Source organism: Eleginops maclovinus, chromosome 9 (assembly GCF_036324505.1).
Source record: "Eleginops maclovinus isolate JMC-PN-2008 ecotype Puerto Natales chromosome 9, JC_Emac_rtc_rv5, whole genome shotgun sequence".
NCBI classification, from domain to species: domain Eukaryota; kingdom Metazoa; phylum Chordata; class Actinopteri; order Perciformes; family Eleginopidae; genus Eleginops; species Eleginops maclovinus.
Window position 1 is genome coordinate 18,742,960 of NC_086357.1, and position 23,432 is coordinate 18,766,391.

Below are 23,432 nucleotides of genomic sequence, written 5' to 3' on the forward strand. Positions count from 1 at the left end.
TGATGCCTTCAGGGAATGTTGTTAAAATGGAAATAATATTCCACCTTCTTTCCCTCACAGTTATTACATGGAATTTACACCAAATGCCATTAAGACGATGTAAATGAGAGTGACTTATTTAATGTAAGTTTTTGTTGGAAATCAACCGAACTATTTACGCTCGAAAAGCAGAGCATGGAAGAAATAAGCGCAGTTTTTACATTACTTAAACTTGGTTAATTTATCACCCAAAAGTCTTCTTACACCTTATCTTTATTATCGATTGTTGACCAATGTAAGCTCTCTGGTTGCTTCAAAGCTGATATCAATATGAGATACGGAGTTGAGAGCGGGGGTGACTTTTATTGTTTATCGTTAAACGTTATTTTTTTGACGACTGCCAGTGTCCATGAACGCTGCATAAAATGAAAGTAAGTTGCGACCTCTAGTGGTGATGACACATTATCACCGACCGACACCAACTTGTTAAAACGTTGAATACCCTTTCAACCCTCAACGTTATAATTATTATGTGCGCTATTTATTTATACATTGTGACTTTAAATGCACAAGTTACGCAAGTGGTGAAATAAGATAAAGAACAAAATAATAACAACATCGTGCGTGTGTGTAAAACATTAAACCACAACCCAATCGCCCAATCTTACTACCATTTCCTCGAATTAAATTACTCATTAAAGCTAGAATGATGTCAAGTAACATGTTATATCCTCCCTACTAAGTCACCCTTCGAATTGCTGACAATGTGAGTATTACATTTGAATATCTGCATAACCGATCAACCGAAGCAACTTGAACAAACGGTCTCACCAGCTCCAGAGCAACAAGCGCTGGCACGCTCATAAAAGAAACCCCACCGGGCCACTGTCCGTGTTTGGGCCACCAGAGAGTTACAGAGCAGTCCACGCCTTCACATGTAACAAAAACAAGTCTTACTGCGGATAAACCTAACGCAGCTCTCCGTGAGTAAATTTCGCTTTATGCTATGCTGGACTGATAATGCAGCTGTCCTGTGAGTCAGTGAGATTTCCTGAGGACAGAAGACCGGCCAGCTGCAAGGTACGGTGAGGGAATCCATGCATTATTGCAAAAAGTAGTAGAATGCAGGAATGTGAATGTTTTAGAGTGAACAAAAGTTAATTTTAAAAGCAAACATAGCACTTTACTATAACTTTCTCATTACAATTATACTGTTGTGTTGCGTGTGTGTTTATGTGTTAAGTTCGTAGAGCTCCATGTGCTCTATGTGCCAGGTGACCAGTGGAATGTGAAGCTCAATAAAATCCCTGCTGAAGCCATAGAGAGCTTCATATCTGCCGGCTTCATCAGGTGAAACATACATGATTCATTTGATGCAAGAAAACAAACTCAGAAGATATTACTATTAAATTGTTAACTGACTATGTTTATTTCTCAGTGGTATAAACTTAATGTATTCAAATTCCTCTTTAATACAGCATTACAATATATATATAAAACTAAGCATTAGGCAAAGGAGTAATAACATACCATTTTTTGTGTAAATGTTAATGTATTGTTGACAGTCTGTTGCAGCTGGTCAAGGTGGTGTACTGTTGGGTTGTTACAGCTATAGAGATGCTGATGTAAACTGTATGTTGAGCATTAACAGTCTTATTCTGCAAAGTAACCGCAACTGTCAGTCAAACTCAGTTAAGCAAAAACTGCAATGTTTTTCTCTGAAATGTGTTGGGGTAAAACCAAGTAGTATAAATAATATCCACTTCGCGTCTCAGTATCTTAAAGTTTTAAATGAACCTTCCAGCTGTGTCCAATTTTCTTCTAAAGACTGATATGATTTGAAATTTAAACTGAAACTCTTCATAGCAGATATTATTATTCCAGAAAATATTAAACATTCCCTCCCAGCGTTTTATTCTGTGAAACTTGAATCCACTGAACACACTGACGATAACTGACTGTGTTTCTCACATGTGTGAAAACAAATGTGATGTGCTCTTATGATTATATGTTTAATAACAGTTATCTAAAATCTCCTTTTCATCACTGTGATGTCAGGGTTTATCCTGATATCACCCTGAAAACTCTGAGGAAAGAGCTGGGAGCTTTTCTTGGCGCTGAGAGGAGCATCGACAAATTCTCTTTTCTGAAATGTGTGGGGCGCAGCTTGGCTCTGGTGAGTGCAGCTGGCGCGTTTTACTGTCGTTGTATAAAGCTGGTTGTGTTTCACCGGGCAGACAGTAGAGAGAAACAATGCAGACAGTTGGATTGACAAGTTTACTATTCAAGCTGCTGACACTAAAGTGTGTGTGTGTGTGTGTGTGTGTGTGTGTGTGTGTGTGTGTGTGTGTGTGTGTGTGTGTGTGTGTGTGTGTGTGTGTGTGTGTGTGTGTGTGTGTGTGTGTGTGTGTGTGTGTGTGTGTGTGTGTGTGTGTGTGTGTGTGTGTGTAAACTGTTTTAACTACCAGGCATTTTCTAACAAAATGTGTTAATACTGCAGGTCAAGAGCAAACAGGAGAGGGATCTTAAAGTGAAGACATTCGCTCCACCGTATGTATGTAGAATCCATGTTTCAATCCATTTCAAAATTTACATTTACAGTTTTTTTCTTTGGAAAAGTTTGATGCATAATTTACTGACAAAACACAGTGTAATATAATTTAAATGAATCCACTAAATAGTATTTTAAGTTTTCAAAAAAAATAACTCTTCTCTTCTGCTTCCTATCACAGTGTGTTGTTGCTATGTATAACCTTTAAAATAATCCTCTTAATGCAAACTCATATGAGCCTGTGAAAATGCTTGAAATGGTAAGGTCAGCAAAGATGCTTGTATTCGGGAAGTAGTTTGCAAACAGCTGGATAAATGACCCTGCAATTATACTGCACTAGTTTTGTGTGCACTTGAAAAGAGAGGTTTTGATATAGTTGAACTGTTGTTACAGTAAACATGGCCACCATTTATTTAAATTCATCAACACCTTTCTCAGTGTTTTGATTCTTCATTTGAATGTAAAAAAAAGGTTCTTTAAAATAATTCCAAGTAACACAGGGTGAGTTTTTGGTATTTAAATGGTAGTTTTGTTATTGAAATATACCTTTAAATTTAGTTTCTTATGGCATCTACAAAACCATTTTATCCTTAGTTTATATGCTTGTTAACCATGTAGTTGCATATTATCTTGTGACCTACAGATGTCTATAATACCAACTCTACCTGTTTGGCTGCACTAATGTGTTGTTGTCACCTGTCGGCAGGCTCCACAGCCGGAGCTCTACCTGCTACCCACTGTGGAGAATGACAGCAGTGTTTGCTCCCAGTCTCTCACCCCAGACACCAGCAGCAGCTCGTCGGACCATCAGAGCTATTACCAGCCTCCAAAGACCTGCAGCCAGCCAGCAGCAACAAAGGAGCCTGTTAAATTCCCCCTCATCCCCCAGTGTTCCCATCAGCCACCTCCCACTCCCAGTCTGGAAGAGGAGGAGGCAGATGAAGAGCAAAGCTATAGTTCTTCAGAGGCAGAAAGAAACTATGAAGAGGAGGGTCTATCTTCCAATTTAGAGTGGGCAGAGCAGCACTGTTGCACACAGAAGCATCACAATCAAAGGGCACCACAGCCTGTTTCACCAAATAAAGGTAAAATATAGGTATATATAGGTTTCTCTGCCGCATAAAAAGCATTTTTCTCTCTAGCTTTCCAAATGTGGTGACTGACACCACATTACATTCATCTTGATAGGTTATCTCTCTTAAAATCAGTCAAACCCTTTTTGTTATTCAGTTATTTTATGTGAAAAAAGTGCATGTTTCTGTTACTTGTAATTGCTTGAATTCAGTATGTTTTAGGACAGATATTGTGACTCATATTCGTGGTGTATGTCAAAAGAAATTGGCTTTTGAGTCTTGTATATCATGCTATAACACATCCCCATGTTTTAAAAAAAGCACATTTCAACAAACACAAGAACGCAGACACAGAATTATACATTACAACATTATTTTTTGATTAAATGTGAACATCACATTGGCTTTTTATAATAACCAGCACTTTTAGCATCAGTGGAAACCAGCTGTGCATCTGCCACCCGGCATTGACATTGAAATTCTTTAGCCCTTTTTGAAACTGATCCTATTGATCTCACATTACTATACTCAGCTCTTCAGTCTCTATATACTGTATCTACAGCTTTACAGCGGTGTGAGGCAGATTCAGTTGAGGTCAAGCAAATTGAAGAAATCTGCACAAAGAAGAAACAGCACCAGAGAGAGAACAGAGCAGCCAGAGACTCAGGAGTCGCCCAGCCGCTGGAGGACAGAGATTCCGGCTTTTCTCTCACAGATGGGTACTACGTGGCATTGTTTATAGCCATACTTCTTGTACTGTGCAGTGAATACTTGTTTGTCCGGCTGCTGCTTGTTCTAACAGTGTGTCTGTTTGCAGGATCGGGAAATTGAAAGACGCACATGCACCGAGGTCCATCAGGAATAAACAAAGCAGTCATGTAAAGTATTGCATTACATATTACCCAGCTTTTTCCCAGCCTAAGTCGCAGCGTGACTTATTCATTCTGTACTCTTCAGTATTAAACTTTGAGAAAGGTTGCTCTTGATTGATTTTGCAGTGATTTTAAAACAAGTAGGAAATGTCCAGTTTGTTGAAAGTTGTTTTGGTGTAGTAATAATTCCAACTTCCTCAACCAGCAGGTGGGTCTAGTGAAGTGTGGGAGGTCTTTAAAGTGAACAAAGAACAGGAATAAAGACTAGTCCATTCAAATCCTTTGAGATATAGACTCATGTTGTTGTGTTTGTGGCTTGTTTTAAGGTGGAAGAAAGTGCAGCTTTGTTGTCTCGGCCTGGGTACTCTTCTCCTCCTCAGGGACCAGAATTTGCCATAGTCATTCCAAAAAAACCCGTCCATCGTGTCTTTCACACAAACAGTAAGCTGTCACTTCGGTCTCATACCAGGGAATAATGCATTTTCATTTTATTGATCCAAACTGACATGTTTGTGTGTTAGGAGAGGAAATGATTGAGGAAATAAAGATGGTGAAGGAGGAGAGAAAGCAGCTGGAGTGGACAAGGCAGGAGTTGCTAAGAAAGGGGAAGGATTTATTGGCTCAAAACAGACATCGCAGGAACAAAGGTGAGCAATACAAAAACTGTACAAGAAAGAAATAACGTCTTACAAGAAATCATTCATCACGTTTTTAAGTTGGCAAGAATAAAGATACATGATCCTCGTGTAACATAACTGTTTTGAAGTGAACATTTACTTCAATTTAAGTATGTTCTTAAAGCTTTCCTTGATACATAGGGGAAGACATTTGAAAAAGTACAAATGTTAGTCCAAGGCCAACTTTTATAAAAGTAACTCAATTCTGCTGGAATTTTTCTTCAACGTAAAGCCCGTGACAGTTGGAAGAAGAAATATTTTGAAACTAAAAAGGCCACAGCGCCTTTGGAGGAAAATCTGAGAAACCTAAGACAGGAATTGGAGACATTTTACAACAAACTCTTGCACCAGCTCCAGGCCAGAGATAACAGAAGGAAGCCGAGACGACAGGGCCGATCCTCCATAAAGGTAAAATTGAAGACATCTTAATTAAATACTGTAGTGTTTGTTAGAACTAATTCCTAAAAGGTATGCAATGCATTCGGAAGAGTTATTCTTCAGATATAAAATTATTTAGTAAAGACTAAATAATGTATTGTTTCCAAATGTTATTTGCCAATATACACTTTTAATAGCAAATAATTATACTTTTAGCCGGCAAAGAAAAGTTTGTATATGTATATTACCAAATATTTTTAATAGAACACCTGTGCTTTTTAAGTATAAGTATTTAAGTTGAATCAAAACAGACTTTTATTCTTAAACACAATTTGAAGCTTGAAAAAGGCATTTAAATATCATTCATTTCAGAACGAGCTCATCATTCAGATCATGACGGAGAGCCACGAGATTGACAACCTAAAGAGGAAGGTAGAGGATGCCAAGATGAAGCTCATAACAGAGATAAAGGTAACTGATTTTATATTAGTCTGAGAAAAATGTTCCTACACTCTGTCTACTATGTGTTCTATCATGAACTGGAAGTGATATTATTCCATAAAATGTTCTACATATTTCATTTATCCCAATACAAATTATTACTTGTTGGGACTACAAAGCAAATCAGCATATTAGAACAGTAATTATAATAATTTGAATTAATACAATCTGAAACTAAAACAAATATACATTTTTTGGTTAAATTAGCTCCTTTTTTCAGGGAGTGTGGCCTAATAGCAGTGGGGAAACAATTATTCCTCAACTCTATGATTTACGAAGTCTCCTGATAAACTGAAAGCCTTAATTTTTTTGCTAAATTAAAGCCAATCACTTACTTCTGCTATCTGTAGCTTCAGACAACTAGTTGTGCTATCTGTAGCTTCAGACAACTAGTTGTGCTTACTGAGTGTTGGTGTTCACACAGAAATGTCGATTACTATATGTGTATAGTATAGTATAGTACTTTCTTCATTACATTCAACCAGTGCCTAACAGCTGCTGTGTAATCTGTTGAATTATATTAACAAACCAGGTTATTTTTTCATGAACGGCTGCATAGTTGAGGAAACAGGCTGCCACAGAGCTGAGGGCCCTGAAGGCTGAGCTGGCCCAGAAGAAGAGTCAGTCCTCTCATCCCGGTCCCACGTCCTCTCTGGGATTTGGAAATACCACACGGGACACACTGCAGGCTCAAAGAACCTGTATTTGATTCAGTGCATACCAGGGATCCTACAGTTCAAGGCAAGCTGGATTAAAGTCAGTCTATCATTCAAGGTCTTCCTGCTAAAGATTCACAGGTCAGGGTTTTTTATATACAAAAATGGAGGTTAGCAATTATTTTATATTTTATATTACAATGACAGACAAAAAGGTGTCTTAAAACCCTTTTTCGTACAGAACAATTGATATATTAGTAGTTTTGTTGTGCTGTCTACATGTCCTTTCATTTTTACCTGTGCTTTGTGCTGTTACTTTTCCTGCTTTTTATTATTAATTGTATTATAATTTCCTGTTTGATGTGATCAGGTTTTTTCACAAAGTTGGTACTTGGAATTTCTCAGGTGCTGTAAAACATGTTTTTAGCTGGTTGTGTAACTTCAATAATTCACAGAAGTATCAGAACATGTTTTATTTATGATAAGCATAAAGCATAAAAGTGCAGGTATCTCACTAAGCTTAATATCATGAAAGGAAAAATACTGTTTGTGTCACATTGAAAAGATTGGTTGTCTTTTTTTCCAAGAAACAGTTATTTCAGTTTGCACAGAGGAATGTCTGCGATGTAACTACATTCAATGATAACAGCAATAAAAGCCACAATAACATCTGAAGTGCAAGTATGCATCCCTGAATAGAGGGAAGCCCCACCCCATTACTGCTATAAAGGGTTATATTGACTTAACAAGAAACGGGAGGGGTGATGTAAATTTCTGCAGCCATGTGAAGTGTATCCTAGCTTTTTAGCATCCCAAGAGAGCATTCCACATCACTGCGGTCTGCTGCCTGGCGACCGGATCATCGCTGTAGTCCAAGATGTTTCCATTCCACATGCCAATGCCCCTCAAACCTTTGGATTTCACCGCCTCCGCCTTTGGACAAATACTCTGTGGGTCGTCATACCAAACCTGATGGATCTGTCCTTTCTTGTCCTAAGGGAAAACAAGAATCCTGAAGTTAATTTAATACATTTTAAGAACGATTCCATATATTTTAGCCCCGCATTGCTGTTGAGTTATAACCCGTTACATCAGTGCCTCCACTTACATTAACCATAAATTCACTTTAAGATAGCATAACTGAAAAGTCTCAGTTTATGATAACTCCTTGTGTCAATGAAATATAAAACAGACAGATGAAGTGGTAACAAAGCACTAGAAATATTAGGTCAAAGTCATATTTTTTAATAAAAGAGGGATAGAAACAAAGGCCTGTTACCTTTTTTAAATAATTGATGATATAATATAATATGATACTATATATTGATTCCTTTTGTTTATGTCTTTTATAATTATCAGAATTGTTACCTTTCGTGTTATGTAATATATAATACCTGATCAAATGTAGGTTAATTTTATGTCACACAAGGGCCTTTATTTTTCATATGTTGTATACTCTATTATTAACTTTAAATACTCTTTAAGGTCCTGCAGAAACACAGCTAAAAGTACAGATGATAGACAATAAAATAAGACGCACCATCGTCAAGTAGTCAGAAATGTTTTATGGCTGTTTGAAAGGGGTGATTTGTTTTGTTTGGGAAGTGACACTGTGGGAGCACAGTCGGATGCCGGCCCTCTGGATAAACAGACTGGACAAACCTTGACTGATATCCCTGCCTGACTTGTAAAGTCATAACTTTTCAGGAATAAAGGAGGAGCAGTCAGTCAAGCCGGGACCACACAGAGAGGCAAACCATGAAATTGGCGCCACTAATAAAACATCTCACACAAACATAGCTGTATATCTTTGAGAAAATAAATCAAGAGTTAAAACTTAAAATGTGTAAAAAACAGAACTTACTTTGTAATTGAAGTAAGGAGCTTCCTGCTTGTCGTCCCAGAGCCTGCCGGAAAAAGAGCTGTTGACCTGCGTCATGATCCACTTGTATGCTTTTTGTGTTCCTGCTGCATCACTGCAGGGGGCTCCACGGAAAGGCACTTTCATTAATGAACACACTCCCTCCTGGTATGGGTAAAGAGAAGACATTAAGATGAATCTGTTTTTACATCTAAGAAAGAACAACTCCTATGAACTGAAACTATTAAATAAGAGTAAATAAAAGATTGAAGTACCATACTTAAAAAACAACATTAGTTTAAGTGTTCCTCATACTGATAATGACATGAGACAGCCCATTTTGACAGGAAACTGAAGCTATTACAGTACATTCAACTAGGCTCTTTTTTTTAAAGCCACCACACTTATTAGACAAATGTAATTTTGAAGTGATATTACATGTGGTTGTTTGGTGAAAGTCACAGAATAACACAAACAAACAAAAGGATGGTGCCAAGGGGGTTTTAAAAAATGAGCCTCGAAAACGTCTTCAGTTTCCCATCAGAAAGGACTGTCTAACAGCATATTCCCATTATAGCGTACACATAAACTGGTATGGATTTTTAGTATGGCTAAAATACATTTTGCTGCTGCTCGGTCCGCAGTTGTAAATCTTTTAGCTTCAGTGCCATAATTCTATTCAATAATTGGATTTTTCTGACCAGAAGATGGTGCTAGATAAAAAGTTAAAGGATCACCATAGTTGAACATAAAAGTCTTTCACATTTCACTTAAAACCAACTATTCTGTTCTCAAGATGGCTCTAGTGAAAAAGTAAGATTATCAACAAAATGATTAGGATTCATCCACTGGGTACCATGGATATCTGTGTCATATTTCATGGCAACCAATCCACATTTTGTATGAACATTTTACTGAAATCAAAAAGATCCTCATGGCATGGATCATGGCAGAATGATCAAATCATTAAACATGATTTAAAATATATATTACCATAGCTAAATACACCATAACATATCCCACGTTTTTAACGTTTATCTTTTAAATGAACATACTGTATCTTACCTGGGAAAAGTTTAGGCATGGGTAGTCATAGCCGTACCATGGCACTCCCATTACTAGCTTCTTTGGATCGATTTTCAGACTCATAAACTGGTCATAACCTTAAGAGAAACATAACAGGCATTAGGTGGTGATGAGTAGTTGACTGCATTGAAAAGCTGATTTATTCTCATTCCTAATCTAAAAACTGGATAACAAACCATTCAGTGTTTGAGAGAGCGGGGCATTTGCCATTGCAATACAGTCCCCCATGATCTGGCTCTGTTCATCATAGGACATCACAAACAGCAGGTCGCAGGATTCAGCGATAGCAACGTAATCATAGCAGCGCTTGTCGATACAATTTGGTGACCAGGCAACATCAAATGAGACCTTATAATCAGAAATAAGATACATATAAAGAAGCCATTAGGTAAAAATAATAAGGTATAAAGCTAAACCAAACTATATGGTTTTATGGTAGCACCTGTAGAAAACACTGTGTTCACCTGGGAGCCTGGGATCTCCCTGTGAAAGGCCTCAGTGGTCTCTTTCACAAGGTTTGTCAAAGCATGGTACTCTGACGAGCCGTCGTCCACTGCCTGCTCGATGTCGATGTTAATCCCATCCATGAATTGACTCTTAGCTAAGTTCACTTTCTCTGTTATCCATGCCGTCCTGTTGTATTGGTCCACGATGTAGGCTAGGTGAACGTCACCTTTTCAAAAAAACAGGGAAAGATAAAGATGGACATAATTATGAGGACAAAATGGCCAGGAACTTCAGTAGCATAAAAAATGACCAAATACTGTATCAGGAACTGGATCAAAAATTAAGTTTGAAGTTGCTTATAACACTGACTGGATCATTTAAATATAAAAATCTCAATGAAAATAATGTAATAATGATAGATATAGATGTCAGTCAATAGTAAATATATTACAGTCAAAAATGTACATTAGTGCAAAAGACTGTCCATAGCAGCGTAGAAAGTGTCTGGTGCTCTCCCCCTTTCCAGTCTGTCTGTCCTATCTCTATAATAAAGGCAAAAAGCCCCCAAAAATATATTTTGTATATTTTGTACAGTCTCTGCAAATTATTATACGCTATAGTAAATAAATTATTCTACCTTTAAGTACAACCCGTGCTCCTTTGGAGTGAGCATAACACATGAGTTCAGCATCATATTTCCCAAATGCTGCCACTGTTGTCACCATACTCCAGTTGTAGGACTTCCATGTCTTTCCACCAACGTCAAACACATACACCTGAAAACACACAGACCACACAGACACACGAGTGGAAGATTAACTGCTGCTTTTCATATACCATTAATGTCTCACTTTTACAGCATTTTGTTGTTTGTTTATTCATAAATCTTCACAAAAGGAAACATGTTTGACACTCCAGTCTCTTACTTCTCTTTATCCTAACAGAGTAAATGTTCTCAAACTATAAGAAACAGGCTCTCCTGAATATGAAACCTGCAACCTTTTGTTACCATGGATTGATGGATTGATGATTAAAAATGACTCATTAAGTCCGACTAAGTTACCAAAGCCCAAGCTGACAAGACAAGGTCTGGATTGTGTAAGAAGTGAAATTCAGGCAACGTTTGGTACTTGACAGGGGGCAAAACAACACTAGCTGGTTATTGAAAATGGCTTTGATTATTCTTCTGGTCACTTACTAATAGACTGCTTTTAAATGTATATAATCATATCTCTTCTACCCGAACCTCCCACGTCAGCAACCCAAGCTTTCTTCAAAAACAAAAGGCAGAATATAGTATTCATGCAAAAATAGAATGCCTTTATTTAATTTTATTAAAAATGTCTTCATTACAATAATTCATAGAGTCATACCAGTGAGTGGCACTATCAGGGCAAAAAACTGGAATGCAGTTGTTACTGATGTTATAAATTAACCCTGTATCGGTCAAGTATAATGTTCTTCTGTGAGAAAGGTCTTTTACAACATAAAATATTTAACTTTGAGTTTTCTACATTTACAAAAGGAGTCTTTAAATGTACACTTTGACATGTGAGTTTCTAAGCATGAGTCACCTCACAGAAGTTCCAGAGGCCACACTTTATCAAATATCACGCAACAATAAAACAAACACAGACAGGCTGGATAGATAAACAGGAACAGCAAGCCCAATTTGAAACTTACAATAGAAAACACAGTAGACAAGTTCACTGCTGTCTCTTTTTCGTGTAAGTTTTAAAGCAACATATCATGAAATGGGTATTAAACATATTTTTTCAGTCCCTAAAGCAAAACCAAGAGTTCCCATTTTTTATTTTATTTTTATTTATTTTAAGTTGTGATAAATTCATAATTGAATATGCCAGTTTAATACTCACTATCCAAAGCAAAACAAATGTATGGTGGACATTATTTTAAAATGCTATGTGGTCAATGGAGTCTTGAATTGATTTTACATGAACATTTTAATAGATTTCCTTTATTAAGCTTCCATGTCTGAGACCCAGTGACTCAACATCCATACCAGATATTAATACTATACCTTTTTTAAAAGGGTTGACAGTGCTTCTTATATTTCATATGAAAACTCTTATGAAAATAGTGCTGTTTTTATTAAATAATCTTAATCTAAGTATTTCAATGGCTTCCATGTCATGTGTGACTCTTCAAATCAATGCAGAAATGTATCACTACACTAGACTGGTGTGACACGTCTCTTTTTCATGGATTTTATTGCGATATCTATGTAATATAATATAGAGAAAATGTAGGGTTTTTTTAAAGACACGTAGAGTGCCTGTCGAATACCCAACCTAGAACCAACTTCCCTAAATTAAATAGACCTAATTTTCAGTTCTCGATAAGCACCTATGCTATGCTCTTGTTTGGCCAGATTTGCGTGTTCTCTGATTATCGCTTTAATAAAGTAATATTCATTGGTTTGCAGCCGCTCTAAAGTGATAAACAGTATATGTAAAAGCTAAATTATCAGGAATGTGCTGCAGGTGGATGTTGAACACCAGCTATCTCACAGACGTGAACTACCTCAAAGTCTCTCTCCTCGCGGATCTGTTGACAGAGCTCCGGTCTCTCACATGGACACACGGTAGCTCTGCAGACCAGGTATATCGACGATAAAAACATAAGAAAGTAAAACATTTTGGCAGCAGGAGGAAGTGTAAACTGAATGTAGTCGGCCCGGATCACTCGGAGTTTCAACTGTAAACAAATCACGAGTTCAAACACTGCTGTACGGAGGCTGACATCGTACAAACTTCATTCCGTTAACTGACACGAGATTGTTAGTAGGGCTTTCCAAACATAACAATTGAATGTAAGGTTTTTAGTTAGATTTGAACAATAATGACAATATAGTTATATGTTTTAGTTATAATGCATGATTACAAAAACTTTTTTTTTTTTAAACCGTTTTGATTAACAATTAGTTGAGTAGAGTAACACAAGCACGGTACTTAAGTACATACTCGAGTAGTTACATTTCAGATTTTGTTTGATGTGCAATATAATCAACACTTAAAAAGGCTTTAGTTTATTACCAGATATCAAGTGTATTGCTACACTCTGGTACTTCTTCTTTTACCCAAGTATAAGATCTGAGCAATTCTTCCACCTTGCTAACAATGTTCCTCTCAAATCAATGCAGCCAAGAAGACCTGTTTCTACACTCGAACAGTAGGACACCATTTTTGTTTTTGGAATTTCTAACCAGCATAACAATAACATTTTAAGTGTTTTTCAGTTTTAATAATCATAGAAAAACATACCATCAACTTGACAAAACAGGGGTCCCACAATGCTCTTTTATATATGAATATTTCTATAAATATTCTGCTATTTTATATTGAAACATAAAAATATGAAGTCAATCTTCTATTTTAAAAGAAAAACGTAGTTGAATATTCAAGGTTATTGTTGATGCAATTATTTACAAAGTTTGTTTTATGATGTAGGATCTGTTAGGGCTCAATAGTTATGAGATATGTAATTAATTTAAATGAAATCTCCCCATAGACTGCCTTATATTTTGTTAATGTGCATGTCTCCCAAAAGCTAAACGCCTGTAACATTGTTTCGGAAAAATGAACAAAATGAATGTAGCCTACATGTTTTAACTGTACAGGCTATTCATGAGTTTGATTAAAACATATATATTTTACATTTAACATGTAAGAGATTAAAAAGGAAATACTTTAGTTTGAAAAGCGTTAAACATTTGTTGCAGATTTGAAATGAATTAACAAAGCAGCAACAATAATTGTATTGTTTTATTTATCAACCTTCACACAGTTAGCCATTGCATTTACATATTCCTTATTTAATCTTCTAGCTTTACCCTTTTGCATGCCAGTTTAGAGTCTCCTTTGAAAATGTGTAGTTCATTCTGAGTTTTTCATTTGTGTGGTACAATCATTTGTACCACACAATTTGGATTTTTGTTTTGAGAGTGAACAGTTCCTGGATCGTGCTGATAGTAGTGTGATACAATTGTATGAGGGGCCCCTAGGAACATTATTCAGAAATACCGTTCACATACACATGTGAAGCTCTCTCACACACACAACTGAAACCAAAAGCTCTCACACACACATGTGAAATGGTCTCACACACACATGTGAAATGGTCTCACACACACATGTGAAATGGTCTCACACACACATGTGAAACATACAATTGCAGGGTACAATGACTTTTTATAAAAGACTAACGTTGATGCGATCAAAACCATTTAAAAAAAGCATTCTACAATAATATTTTATTTATTCATATGAATCATTTATGTTATTCTAAGTCATTGGATGATTAAGTTTAACAAGAGCTATTCATTCATTAATAAACATATCAATTAAATTGTATTGAAATATAACAATGTATTTAAATGTGTAATACCTTAAATGAGTATGAAACAGCATTAAATGTTTTTTGTTTTCTTTGGATTTTGGCCATCAAGCAGTTTGTGCCAGGCAGTCAGGTTAGAACAACTTATTTTGTGACATTTTTCATTTGTGTCACCCTCAGTTTGTTTACTTTTGGAAGTCAGGGCAAGTTAACATTAATGACATCCAAGCTGATATTAAGTTAATGATACATTCAGAGGCAAGCGCTTGTCAGCTGGCCAACGGACCAGGCAAAACTGCCTTTAAAAGGAGGCCTCTGCTTGCAGTTATTCACATTCACCAGCCATGAAGGTCCTTGTCTTAGCCATAACTGTGGCTCTTGCCAGTGAGTAAATGTCTATTTAAAATTTATAAACTAACATTCAAATTTAAATTGAATGTAATTTCTGAAAATGTTGCTTTTTTTTTAGATGCACTGTCATTTAAATGAGGACATTGGAGCAATTCTCCACCGATATTATTTTTTATTAGGATAAAAATAAGAAAATAGACAAAAAACTTTACAGAACATTATACTTGTTGAAAGTTTAATCTTGTTGATATATAACCAATGGTAAAGCAGAAAAATAGACACCAAATTCTTCAGTTTTACCACCTGTCTTGACAATAAACCATAGATACAAAAATAAAATGATTCTCCTTTTCTTCTAGCTGGTTACCAGGTGAACTTTGGTAAGTTGCTTTCTTTCTTTCCTGCTACAATTCTGTTGTATTGAAAAATTAGTTTCCTAATTTCAAACAGTTTATGCTGAAGTCCAAATGCAATTTCTAATTGGTTTTCTGGTCTGTCATTACAGTTCCAGAGTTGGCCACTGGACACACCTATGTCTTCAAATATGAAGCCCTCGTGATGGGGGGACTGCCTGAGGAGGGTCTAGCACGGGCTGGAGTGAAAGTAATGAGCAAAGTTATGATCAGTGCAGTGTCGGCTGACACATTCATTCTGAAGGTAACAACCAATACAATGTTTAAGAACAATTTAATATAGTATAACAAGTGCACCCGAAGAATGATTTTCCAATGAAATCCTCCCAATATATTCAAACTGTCTCTCTCCTTTACAGCTTGAAGACCCTGAAATATTTGAGTACAGTGGCATCTGGCCGAAAGACGCTTTCACACCAGCCACCAAGCTCACCTCAGCCCTGGCTGCTCAGCTCTTGACACCCATCAAGTTTGAGTATGCCAACGGTGTCGTCGGCAAACTCTTTGCACCAGCTGGTATCTCTACCACTGTACTGAATGTCTACAGAGGAATCCTTAACATCTTCCAGCTGAACATTAAGAAGACCCAGAATGTCTATGAGCTGCAAGAGGTACAAATATCAGATTTTTATAAAGTTAAAGCTAAACTTGCAAAATTCCAGCAATACCAAATGTGATAAGCTGATTTTTTTGTTGTTTGCACTAGCCTGGCGCACAGGGTGTGTGCAAGACCCACTATGTCATCAGTGAGGATGCAAAGGCCCAACGCATCCTGTTGACCAAGACTAAGGATCTGAACAACTGCCAGGAGAGAATCATTAAGGATATCGGCTTGGCATACACAAAGAGATGCCCCGAGTGTGAGGCTGTAAGTGTACTGTACCCACTGGCTTCACAATCTCTACTACACTCATGTACATGCTCGTGTGAGGACATTGTGCTTCTTGTCAATGCAGAGAGGAAAGACCTTGAAGGGAACCAGTGCTTTTAACTACGTCCTGAAGGCAGCAGCCACAGGCACCATGATCTTGGAAGCAACCGTTACAGAGCTCATCCAGTACTCACCCATCAACATCTTGAATGGTGCTGCCCAGATGGAGTCAAAGTATGTGTTTGAATGAAAGAGAAAAGTGTAATTAAACTGTTTTCCACACTATTCTCAGCAAAAAGAGCAACAATACAGATTGATGGAGTGATTATATATTTTCACAGGCAAAAGCTGACCTTCTTGGAGACCGCAAAGACCCCATTGGAGCCTATCAGAGCTGAATATCTTCACCGTGGATCCCTACAGTACGAGTTTGGCAGTGAGCTTCTCCAGACACCCATCCAGCTTTTGAGGATCACCAATGTTGAGGCTCAGGTACTGCAGGAAATATTCCACGTTTACAAAATGTATGTAAACGATCCTGGAGCAACAAATTGAAGATGGTAAATATTGTTTTTCTTACAGATTGTTGAGATTCTGCACCACCTGGTTACCTTCAATGTTGCCAAAGTGCACGAAGATGCCCCTCTGAAGTTCATTGAACTAATCCAGCTGCTGCGTGTGGCCAGAACTGAGAGCATTGAGGCCCTCTGGACTCAATACAAAAATAGAGCCGATTACAGGTAACTTTAATTTAGAGAAAAGACATTAACATTTTTTTAAAAGTGCATTGGAAAATATATTAATATCATTCTTTGTCCCAGACACTGGATCCTGAATGCCGTCCCTGCCATTGGTACTCATGTTACTCTGAGGTTCATCAAGGAGAAGTTCCTTGCTGGTGAGCTGACTCTTGCCGAAGTTTCTCAAGCCCTGCTGGCCTCTGTGCACATGGTCACAGCAGACCTTGAAGCCATCAAGCTGGCCGAGGCAAGTCAATGTTGAACTTTTTTTTTTGTATTTGTAGTGATGTGAGAACCGGGATGTATAATCAGTTGTATATTTTCACCACTCTTCAGGGCTTGGCTTTGAACCGCAAGATCCAAGAAAACCCAGTCCTTCGTGAGATTGTCATGCTTGGATACGGAACCCTTGTTGCTAAATACTGTGCAGAGAACCCAACTTGCCCAGCTGAGCTTGTTAGGGTATGTATTGTTTCTTCCCATGTGTAATATATAACTTAATTGAGTTCCATCATCCGTAACATGAATGTTTTTCTGTCCCTTTCACAGCCCATCCATGAACTGACCATTCAGGCTGTTGCTAAAGGTGAAATTGAGGAGCTCATCATGACTCTCAAGGTTCTGGGTAACGCTGGACATCCTGCCAGTCTGAAGACAATCATGAAGCTCCTGCCTGGCTTTGGCAGTGCTGCTGCTTCTCTGCCTCTGAGGGTTCACATTGATGCCGTTCTGGCCCTTAGGAACATTGCTAAGAGGGAGCCCAAAATGGTGAGACTACATTTTCTGCTTCCTTCCATTTCTATGAAGAATACAGTGAAAACCTGTTGTATTCCTAACGGATATCATCTTTGTGATTAGATCCAAGAAATGGCTATTCAGCTGTTCATGGACAAGGCTCTCCACCCAGAGCTCCGCATGGTCACTGCTATCGTACTTTTTGAGACCAAGCTGCCCATGGGTCTGGTGACTACTCTTGCTGATGCCCTCCTGAAAGAAAAAAATCTGCAGACTGCTAGCTTTGTCTACTCTTACATGAAGTCCATGACCAAGAGTACCTCTCCTGACCTTGCCTCTGTGTAAGAACATTAAATATGTATTTTGTAGCTTTTTTTGTTATGTTAGCGGAAATAATCTAATTTATTTTTTGTTCTTCTTGCAGTGCTGCCGCATGTAACGTTGCTGTGAAGATCCTCAGCCCCAAATTTGAAAGACTGAGCTACCGCTACAGCAGAGCCCTCTATGCAGATACCTACCAGAGTAAGTTGATAACAGGCTTATAATTTGCCGTCAAACATTTTGGAATATTACGTTGTTTGACGTTTTTCTAACTTTGCCCTGCAGGCCCCTGGATGATTGGTGCCGCTGCCAGTGCCTTCTATGTTAATGATGCTGCAACTCTGTTGCCAAGAGCCATTGTGGCCAAAGCTCGTACCTACTTTGCAGGAGCTTACGCTGATGTTCTTGAGGTATGAAAAATATGTTTTACATAACTAGTTAACACAACAAAAGGCTAATTTACCTAGCATGTGCCTTTAATTCTTAAACATTTGTGCTATCACTATGTCAAATAATTCATAAATAGTAAATAATACTTGGGCGTCATATGCTGTTTTTCCTATTCTCAGGTTGGAGTTAGAACTGAGGGAGTACAGGAGGCCCTTCTGAAAATCAAGGATGTTCCTGAGAATGCTGACAGGATGACCAAGATGAAACGCGTTATGAAGGCTGTAAGTTTAAGAGATCACTCTGATGTAACAAAACACTTTAATTATTACAGATTATGAATGCACATTTCATTAATAGAAGTATTATGCACTGTTTAATATTACCTTTCCTCTTTACACAGCTTTCTGATTGGAGGGCTCAACCTTCTAGCCAGCCCCTGGCCTCCATCTATGTCAAGTTCTTCGGACAGGAAATTGCATTTGCCAACCTTAACAAAGCCATTGTTGATCAGGTTATTGAGGTAATGCATATTTTACTGTACACATGATTGTTGGTTATAAATGTATGAGGAATTTAATATCTGATGTCTTATGGCAATGTTGTGTTGACAGCTCGCCAACGGACCAGCAATTCAGTCTGCTGGCAGGAAGGCTTTGGATGTTCTGCTGGAAGGTTTTGCTCTGCATTACGCTAAGCCAATGCTGGTTGCTGAGGTTCGTCGCATCCTTCCCACCGCCGTTGGTCTGCCAATGGAGCTCGCTTTCTATACCGCTGCTGTGGCTGCTGCATCTGTTGAATGTAAGTTGCACTTGTTCAACTTAACTGTTGCTGATTGGACAAAATAATTTATACCAATACTGAAAATGTTTGGTTTTCTTTCAGTCCAAGCCACTGTGTCACCACCTCTGTCTGCTAACTTCCATGCTGCCCAACTTCTGAAGTCTGACATCAACATCAGGGCTGCCATTACTCCAAGGTAATCCAGGTGTTGCTTACTTGAACAATGATTAAGCCTTTTTTCTCATTACTTTTACTATGAAAATCAAATGTATTTGTGAAGAATACCATTAAATTCTATATGTTCTGTCCCTTGCAGCATTTCCATGCATACCTACGCAGTTATGGGAGTGAACACTGCTTTCATCCAGGCTGCCCTGCTGTCAAGAGCAAGAGTACACACCATCGTTCCTGCAAAGGTTGAAGCAAGAATTGACATGATTAAGGGCAACTTCAAGCTTGAGCTCCTGCCCGTTCAGGGCATCGACAAGATTGCATCTGCAATGTAAGTATTTGTTGATGCTTAAAGTCACAAGTATCACCCAGTTCTGAATGACTATTAATTTTAACTATATATTTTCTTCTCCAAAAGTGTTGAGACTTTTGCTGTTGCAAGAAACGTTGAAGACCTCACAGCCGCCAAAATCACACCAATTATCCCAGCTGCATTGGCAACACAGGTGTCAAGGGAGACCTTCTCTTCAAAGCTTTCAAAGATGGCATCCTCTATGGCTCAAAGCATGGTGAGTTTGATTTACTGACCACCATTCCAAGCACAAGCATTTACCCTGTAATTAATCTGGTGCCCTCTGTTTTACAGTCAGCATCATCTGAAATCATTCCCGTTGACCTGCCAAGTAAAATCGCCAGCCAACTGAACCTCCTCAAGGCCTTCGAGAAGAAACTGTGTGCTCAAATTGCAACCTTCGGAATCAAGGCTTGCACTGAAATCGAATCTCGCAATGCCGCCTTCATCAGAAACTGCCCACTCTACGCCATGATCGGAAAACATGCTGTCACGGTTGAGGTTGCTCCAGGCAAGTGAAATGGATAACAACAAAAATCCTAATACAAGTATTTTGTTAAGAAGCTTATAAAAAGGTAACATATGTATTTATCAATTTGGTTGCAGCTGCCGGACCAGTCATCGAGAAGATTGAAATTGAGATTCAGGTTGGAGAAAAAGCAGCAGAAAAGATCCTCAAAGTGATTAACATGAGCGAGGAAGAGGAAGTTATCGAGGACAAGAATGTCCTGATGAAACTCAGGAAGATCCTGGTTCCAGGTCTGAAGAACAGGACATCATCTTCATCCAGCTCCAGCAGCTCTCGTTCCAGCCTTTCATCATCTTCTTCATCCAAGTCTTCCTCCAGTTCCTCCTCTGAACGCAAGAGCAAGATGGTGGACCTTCTGTCTCCACTCAGCAGGGCATTGAAGAGACAGAGCAGCAGTCGCTCTTCCAGCTCCAGCTCCTCCAGGTCTAGCTCATTGTCTAAGGTAAGTCGGCCTTACCTATGAACATATAAAGTACAGCAGAATTTTAAAAAAAGGTATGTGCAGGAATGATTCTATTTTTCTATTGCAGCAACAACTGAATGAGATGAAGTTTATCAAAAACCATGTCCACCAGGTAATTATCAGATTAATGAGACAGAGACATTGTGTACGTCAAGTCTTAGTATGCTTAATGTATGGTTTCTTTTCTTTGCAGCATACCCTCTCCACAGTTCGTTCCAGCAGCAAGAGCAGTGCCTACAGCTTCGAGTCTATCTACAATAAGTTAAGGCTACATATAAAGTCATTCAAAGCTTGTTTTTGGTTTGATAAATCGAAACTTTCGTTAATATCAATGTCTTGTTTGCACTTTAAGGCCAAGTACCTTGCTAACGCAGTCACTCCTGCTGTGACTGTCCTCATCCGTGCTGTGAGAGCCGACCGCAAGGTTCAGGGATACCAGGTTGCAGCTTACTTTGACAGAGCTACCTCCAGACTTCAAGTCATTTTTGCCAACCTCGCTGAAGAAAATCACTACAGAATCTGTGCCGATGGTGTTATGCTGAGCAAAAACAAGCTGATGGTAAACACATTGATTTTTATTTTATTTTTTTTGATTTGGCAATAGCTGTGTGATGTTTGAGATTTTAACTTGTTGATTAAAAAAATATTCTAGGCCAAGGTTGCCTGGGGCATTGAGTGCAAAGAGTACGGAACTGAGATCACAGCTGAGACTGGTGTTGTCGGTAAAAACCCTGCAGGCCGCGTCAAGATTACCTGGGAGAAACTTCCAAAGAGCTTGAAGCGCCAAGCAAAGGAGTAAGTCACTATAAGAGAGAGTAATGAATTCCTACATACTCTGGGAAACGTTATGGGAATTCAAAATTTCAAGTTCATTACTTTGTTTTGTCATGATTTTATTTAAACACGAAAATAACCTTAATCTTTATGCCTATAGGATCTCCGATTACATCTCCCGCAGTGCTAAGGAATACGGAATAACCACGACAAAGACCAAAAATATTGCCAATGAGATCAAACTGTCTGTGGCTGTAGCTTCCGAGAAAAGTCTGAATATTGTGATGCAGACACCAAAGGTTCGACTTTTAATGACCATTATTCACACACAACACATTTTTGCATCATATTTTGCTACCCAGTTTGTATAAAAACACTCAATCATTTTGTTATTTTTTATTACAGAACACTTTCTCCAAACTTGGTTTTAGTCTCCCTCTTTCTCTGCCAATAAGAAACACTGCTGCTGAGCTGGAACCCTACCAGGACAACATGCCTGAGCAGATCTCTTACATTTTATCCAAGGCTAACGCAGGTAAAAATATTTTTGAAGAACAGGTTTTACTGATTAGCCAGGCTGATCATTGAAAAGCTAACTTACTGTTTTATCTTTTCTTCCTCCAGCTGAGTGCACCTTGGTCAAGGACACACTGATCACATTCAACAACAGGAAATACAAGAACGAGATGCCTCTCTCTTGCTACCAGGTTTTGGCTCAGGATTGCACCTCAGAACTTAAATTCATTGTTCTGTTGAAGAGGGATCAAGCACTGGAGCAGAACCTGATCAATGTGAAGATCGCAGACATGTAAGGACAACAAGTATTTATACCTAAAGTGTAGGAACTGTCCATGTACAAAAAGGCAAGAATCCAGGAATTACTGTGAAACATGTATTTCACTTGTTTTCCAACAGTGATGTTGACCTGTACCCTAAGGATAACAGTATCATGGTTAAGGTTAACGGAGTAGAAATCCCCATCAACAACCTGCCATACCAGCATCCCGCAGGTTTGTTATTCAATGGAATAAAATGAAACCGTCATGCTAATATTATTACATTTTTTGAAAGTCAAAAATCACATTTATATATGTATATGCATTCATTTTTAGGCAAAATTCAGATCAGACGGAGAGGTGAGGGCATCGCTCTCCATGCTCCTAGCCATGGTCTCCAGGAGGTCTTCCTGGACCAGAATGCACTGAAGGTGATACAAGATCTTCAAGATTAAGATTTATAAATCTCCAAACTATTGAGGGAGGAAATGCTGAACTGTTGTTATTTTTCTCCAGGTCCAAGTTGTGGACTGGATGCGAGGACAAACCTGTGGACTCTGTGGAAAGGCTGACGGAGAAGTCAGACAGGAATTCCGCACACCCAACGAACGCCTGACCAAGGATGCAGTCAGCTATGCTCACTCCTGGGTGATGGCTGGAAAGAGCTGCCGTGATGCCTCTGGTAAAACTCACAATACCTGCTTCTCTAGTCGGCTTATCGTATATAATTTAACAATATCTGTTTAGTTCAAACCCTCAAAACAATTGTGAAGTCATCCTATATTTGTAATCCTTATTGTCTTTTTATTATTGTTATATTCTTAACATAGTGTCTCTCTTGAAAAATGTGTTGGAATTGGAAAATATTGGAATATCATTTAAACTCAGAATGGCAAAATAGCAAAGAAACTAATAAAGATTTCTTTAGATCTACATTTCTATATTTACCTTTTTTATATTTTCCAGAGTGTTACATCAAGCTTGAATCTGTGAAGCTGGAGAAGCAGGTGACTCTTCATGGCCAGGAATCCAAATGCTACTCTGTTGAGCCCGTGCTGCGCTGCCTGCCCGGCTGCATGCCAGTGAGGACCACCCCTGTCACTGTTGGATACCACTGCGTGCCTGCCGGTGAGTCTGCAAGAAATCACAATTGTCATTTTTGTTATCCTATGATGCCTAACTACTTTCACTCTCCTCTTTGCAGATTCTAACCTGAACATGTCTGAAGGAGTGAGCAGCATCTCTGAGAAGAGTATTGACCTGAGGGAAACAGCAGTAGCCCACTTGGCCTGTCGCTGCACCGCTCAGTGCACTTAATGTCATATGATG

General features: G+C 38.4%; 3 protein-coding genes across 3 annotated transcripts; 2 read left to right on the forward strand and 1 right to left on the reverse strand.

The window, feature by feature from the left end:
- Nucleotides 1-15: 15 nt before the first annotated feature.
- On the forward strand, nucleotides 16-7,435 carry spata1 (spermatogenesis associated 1). Its single transcript, XM_063891466.1, has 12 exons — nucleotides 16-1,059; nucleotides 1,223-1,329; nucleotides 2,038-2,155; nucleotides 2,480-2,533; nucleotides 3,237-3,615; nucleotides 4,166-4,322; nucleotides 4,421-4,481; nucleotides 4,802-4,916; nucleotides 4,997-5,122; nucleotides 5,385-5,560; nucleotides 5,903-6,001; nucleotides 6,591-7,435. The coding sequence occupies exons 1-12, from the start codon at nucleotides 1,000-1,002 to the stop codon at nucleotides 6,738-6,740; spliced, it is 1,602 nt and encodes a 533-aa protein (XP_063747536.1). The 5' UTR covers nucleotides 16-999; the 3' UTR covers nucleotides 6,741-7,435.
- ctbs (chitobiase, di-N-acetyl-) lies at nucleotides 7,146-12,818 on the reverse strand. Its single transcript, XM_063891471.1, has 7 exons — nucleotides 12,626-12,818; nucleotides 10,719-10,857; nucleotides 10,099-10,307; nucleotides 9,811-9,982; nucleotides 9,614-9,711; nucleotides 8,552-8,713; nucleotides 7,146-7,680 (listed from the first exon to the last, which is right to left on the reverse strand). Exons 1-7 carry the CDS (start codon nucleotides 12,737-12,739, stop codon nucleotides 7,492-7,494), a joined length of 1,083 nt encoding a protein of 360 aa, XP_063747541.1. The 5' UTR covers nucleotides 12,740-12,818; the 3' UTR covers nucleotides 7,146-7,491.
- Nucleotides 12,819-14,781: 1,963 nt separating this feature from the next.
- On the forward strand, nucleotides 14,782-23,432 carry LOC134869645 (vitellogenin-2-like). Its single transcript, XM_063891464.1, has 34 exons — nucleotides 14,782-14,821; nucleotides 15,148-15,168; nucleotides 15,294-15,445; nucleotides 15,561-15,812; nucleotides 15,908-16,069; nucleotides 16,158-16,306; nucleotides 16,414-16,564; nucleotides 16,655-16,812; nucleotides 16,894-17,059; nucleotides 17,149-17,274; nucleotides 17,362-17,580; nucleotides 17,671-17,888; nucleotides 17,972-18,069; nucleotides 18,154-18,278; nucleotides 18,438-18,539; nucleotides 18,659-18,778; nucleotides 18,870-19,056; nucleotides 19,141-19,234; nucleotides 19,355-19,540; nucleotides 19,628-19,778; nucleotides 19,856-20,072; nucleotides 20,168-20,532; nucleotides 20,621-20,665; nucleotides 20,747-20,811; nucleotides 20,902-21,112; nucleotides 21,206-21,348; nucleotides 21,488-21,626; nucleotides 21,733-21,862; nucleotides 21,952-22,135; nucleotides 22,243-22,337; nucleotides 22,440-22,534; nucleotides 22,620-22,785; nucleotides 23,070-23,231; nucleotides 23,308-23,432. The coding sequence occupies exons 1-34, from the start codon at nucleotides 14,782-14,784 to the stop codon at nucleotides 23,418-23,420; spliced, it is 5,007 nt and encodes a 1,668-aa protein (XP_063747534.1). The 3' UTR covers nucleotides 23,421-23,432.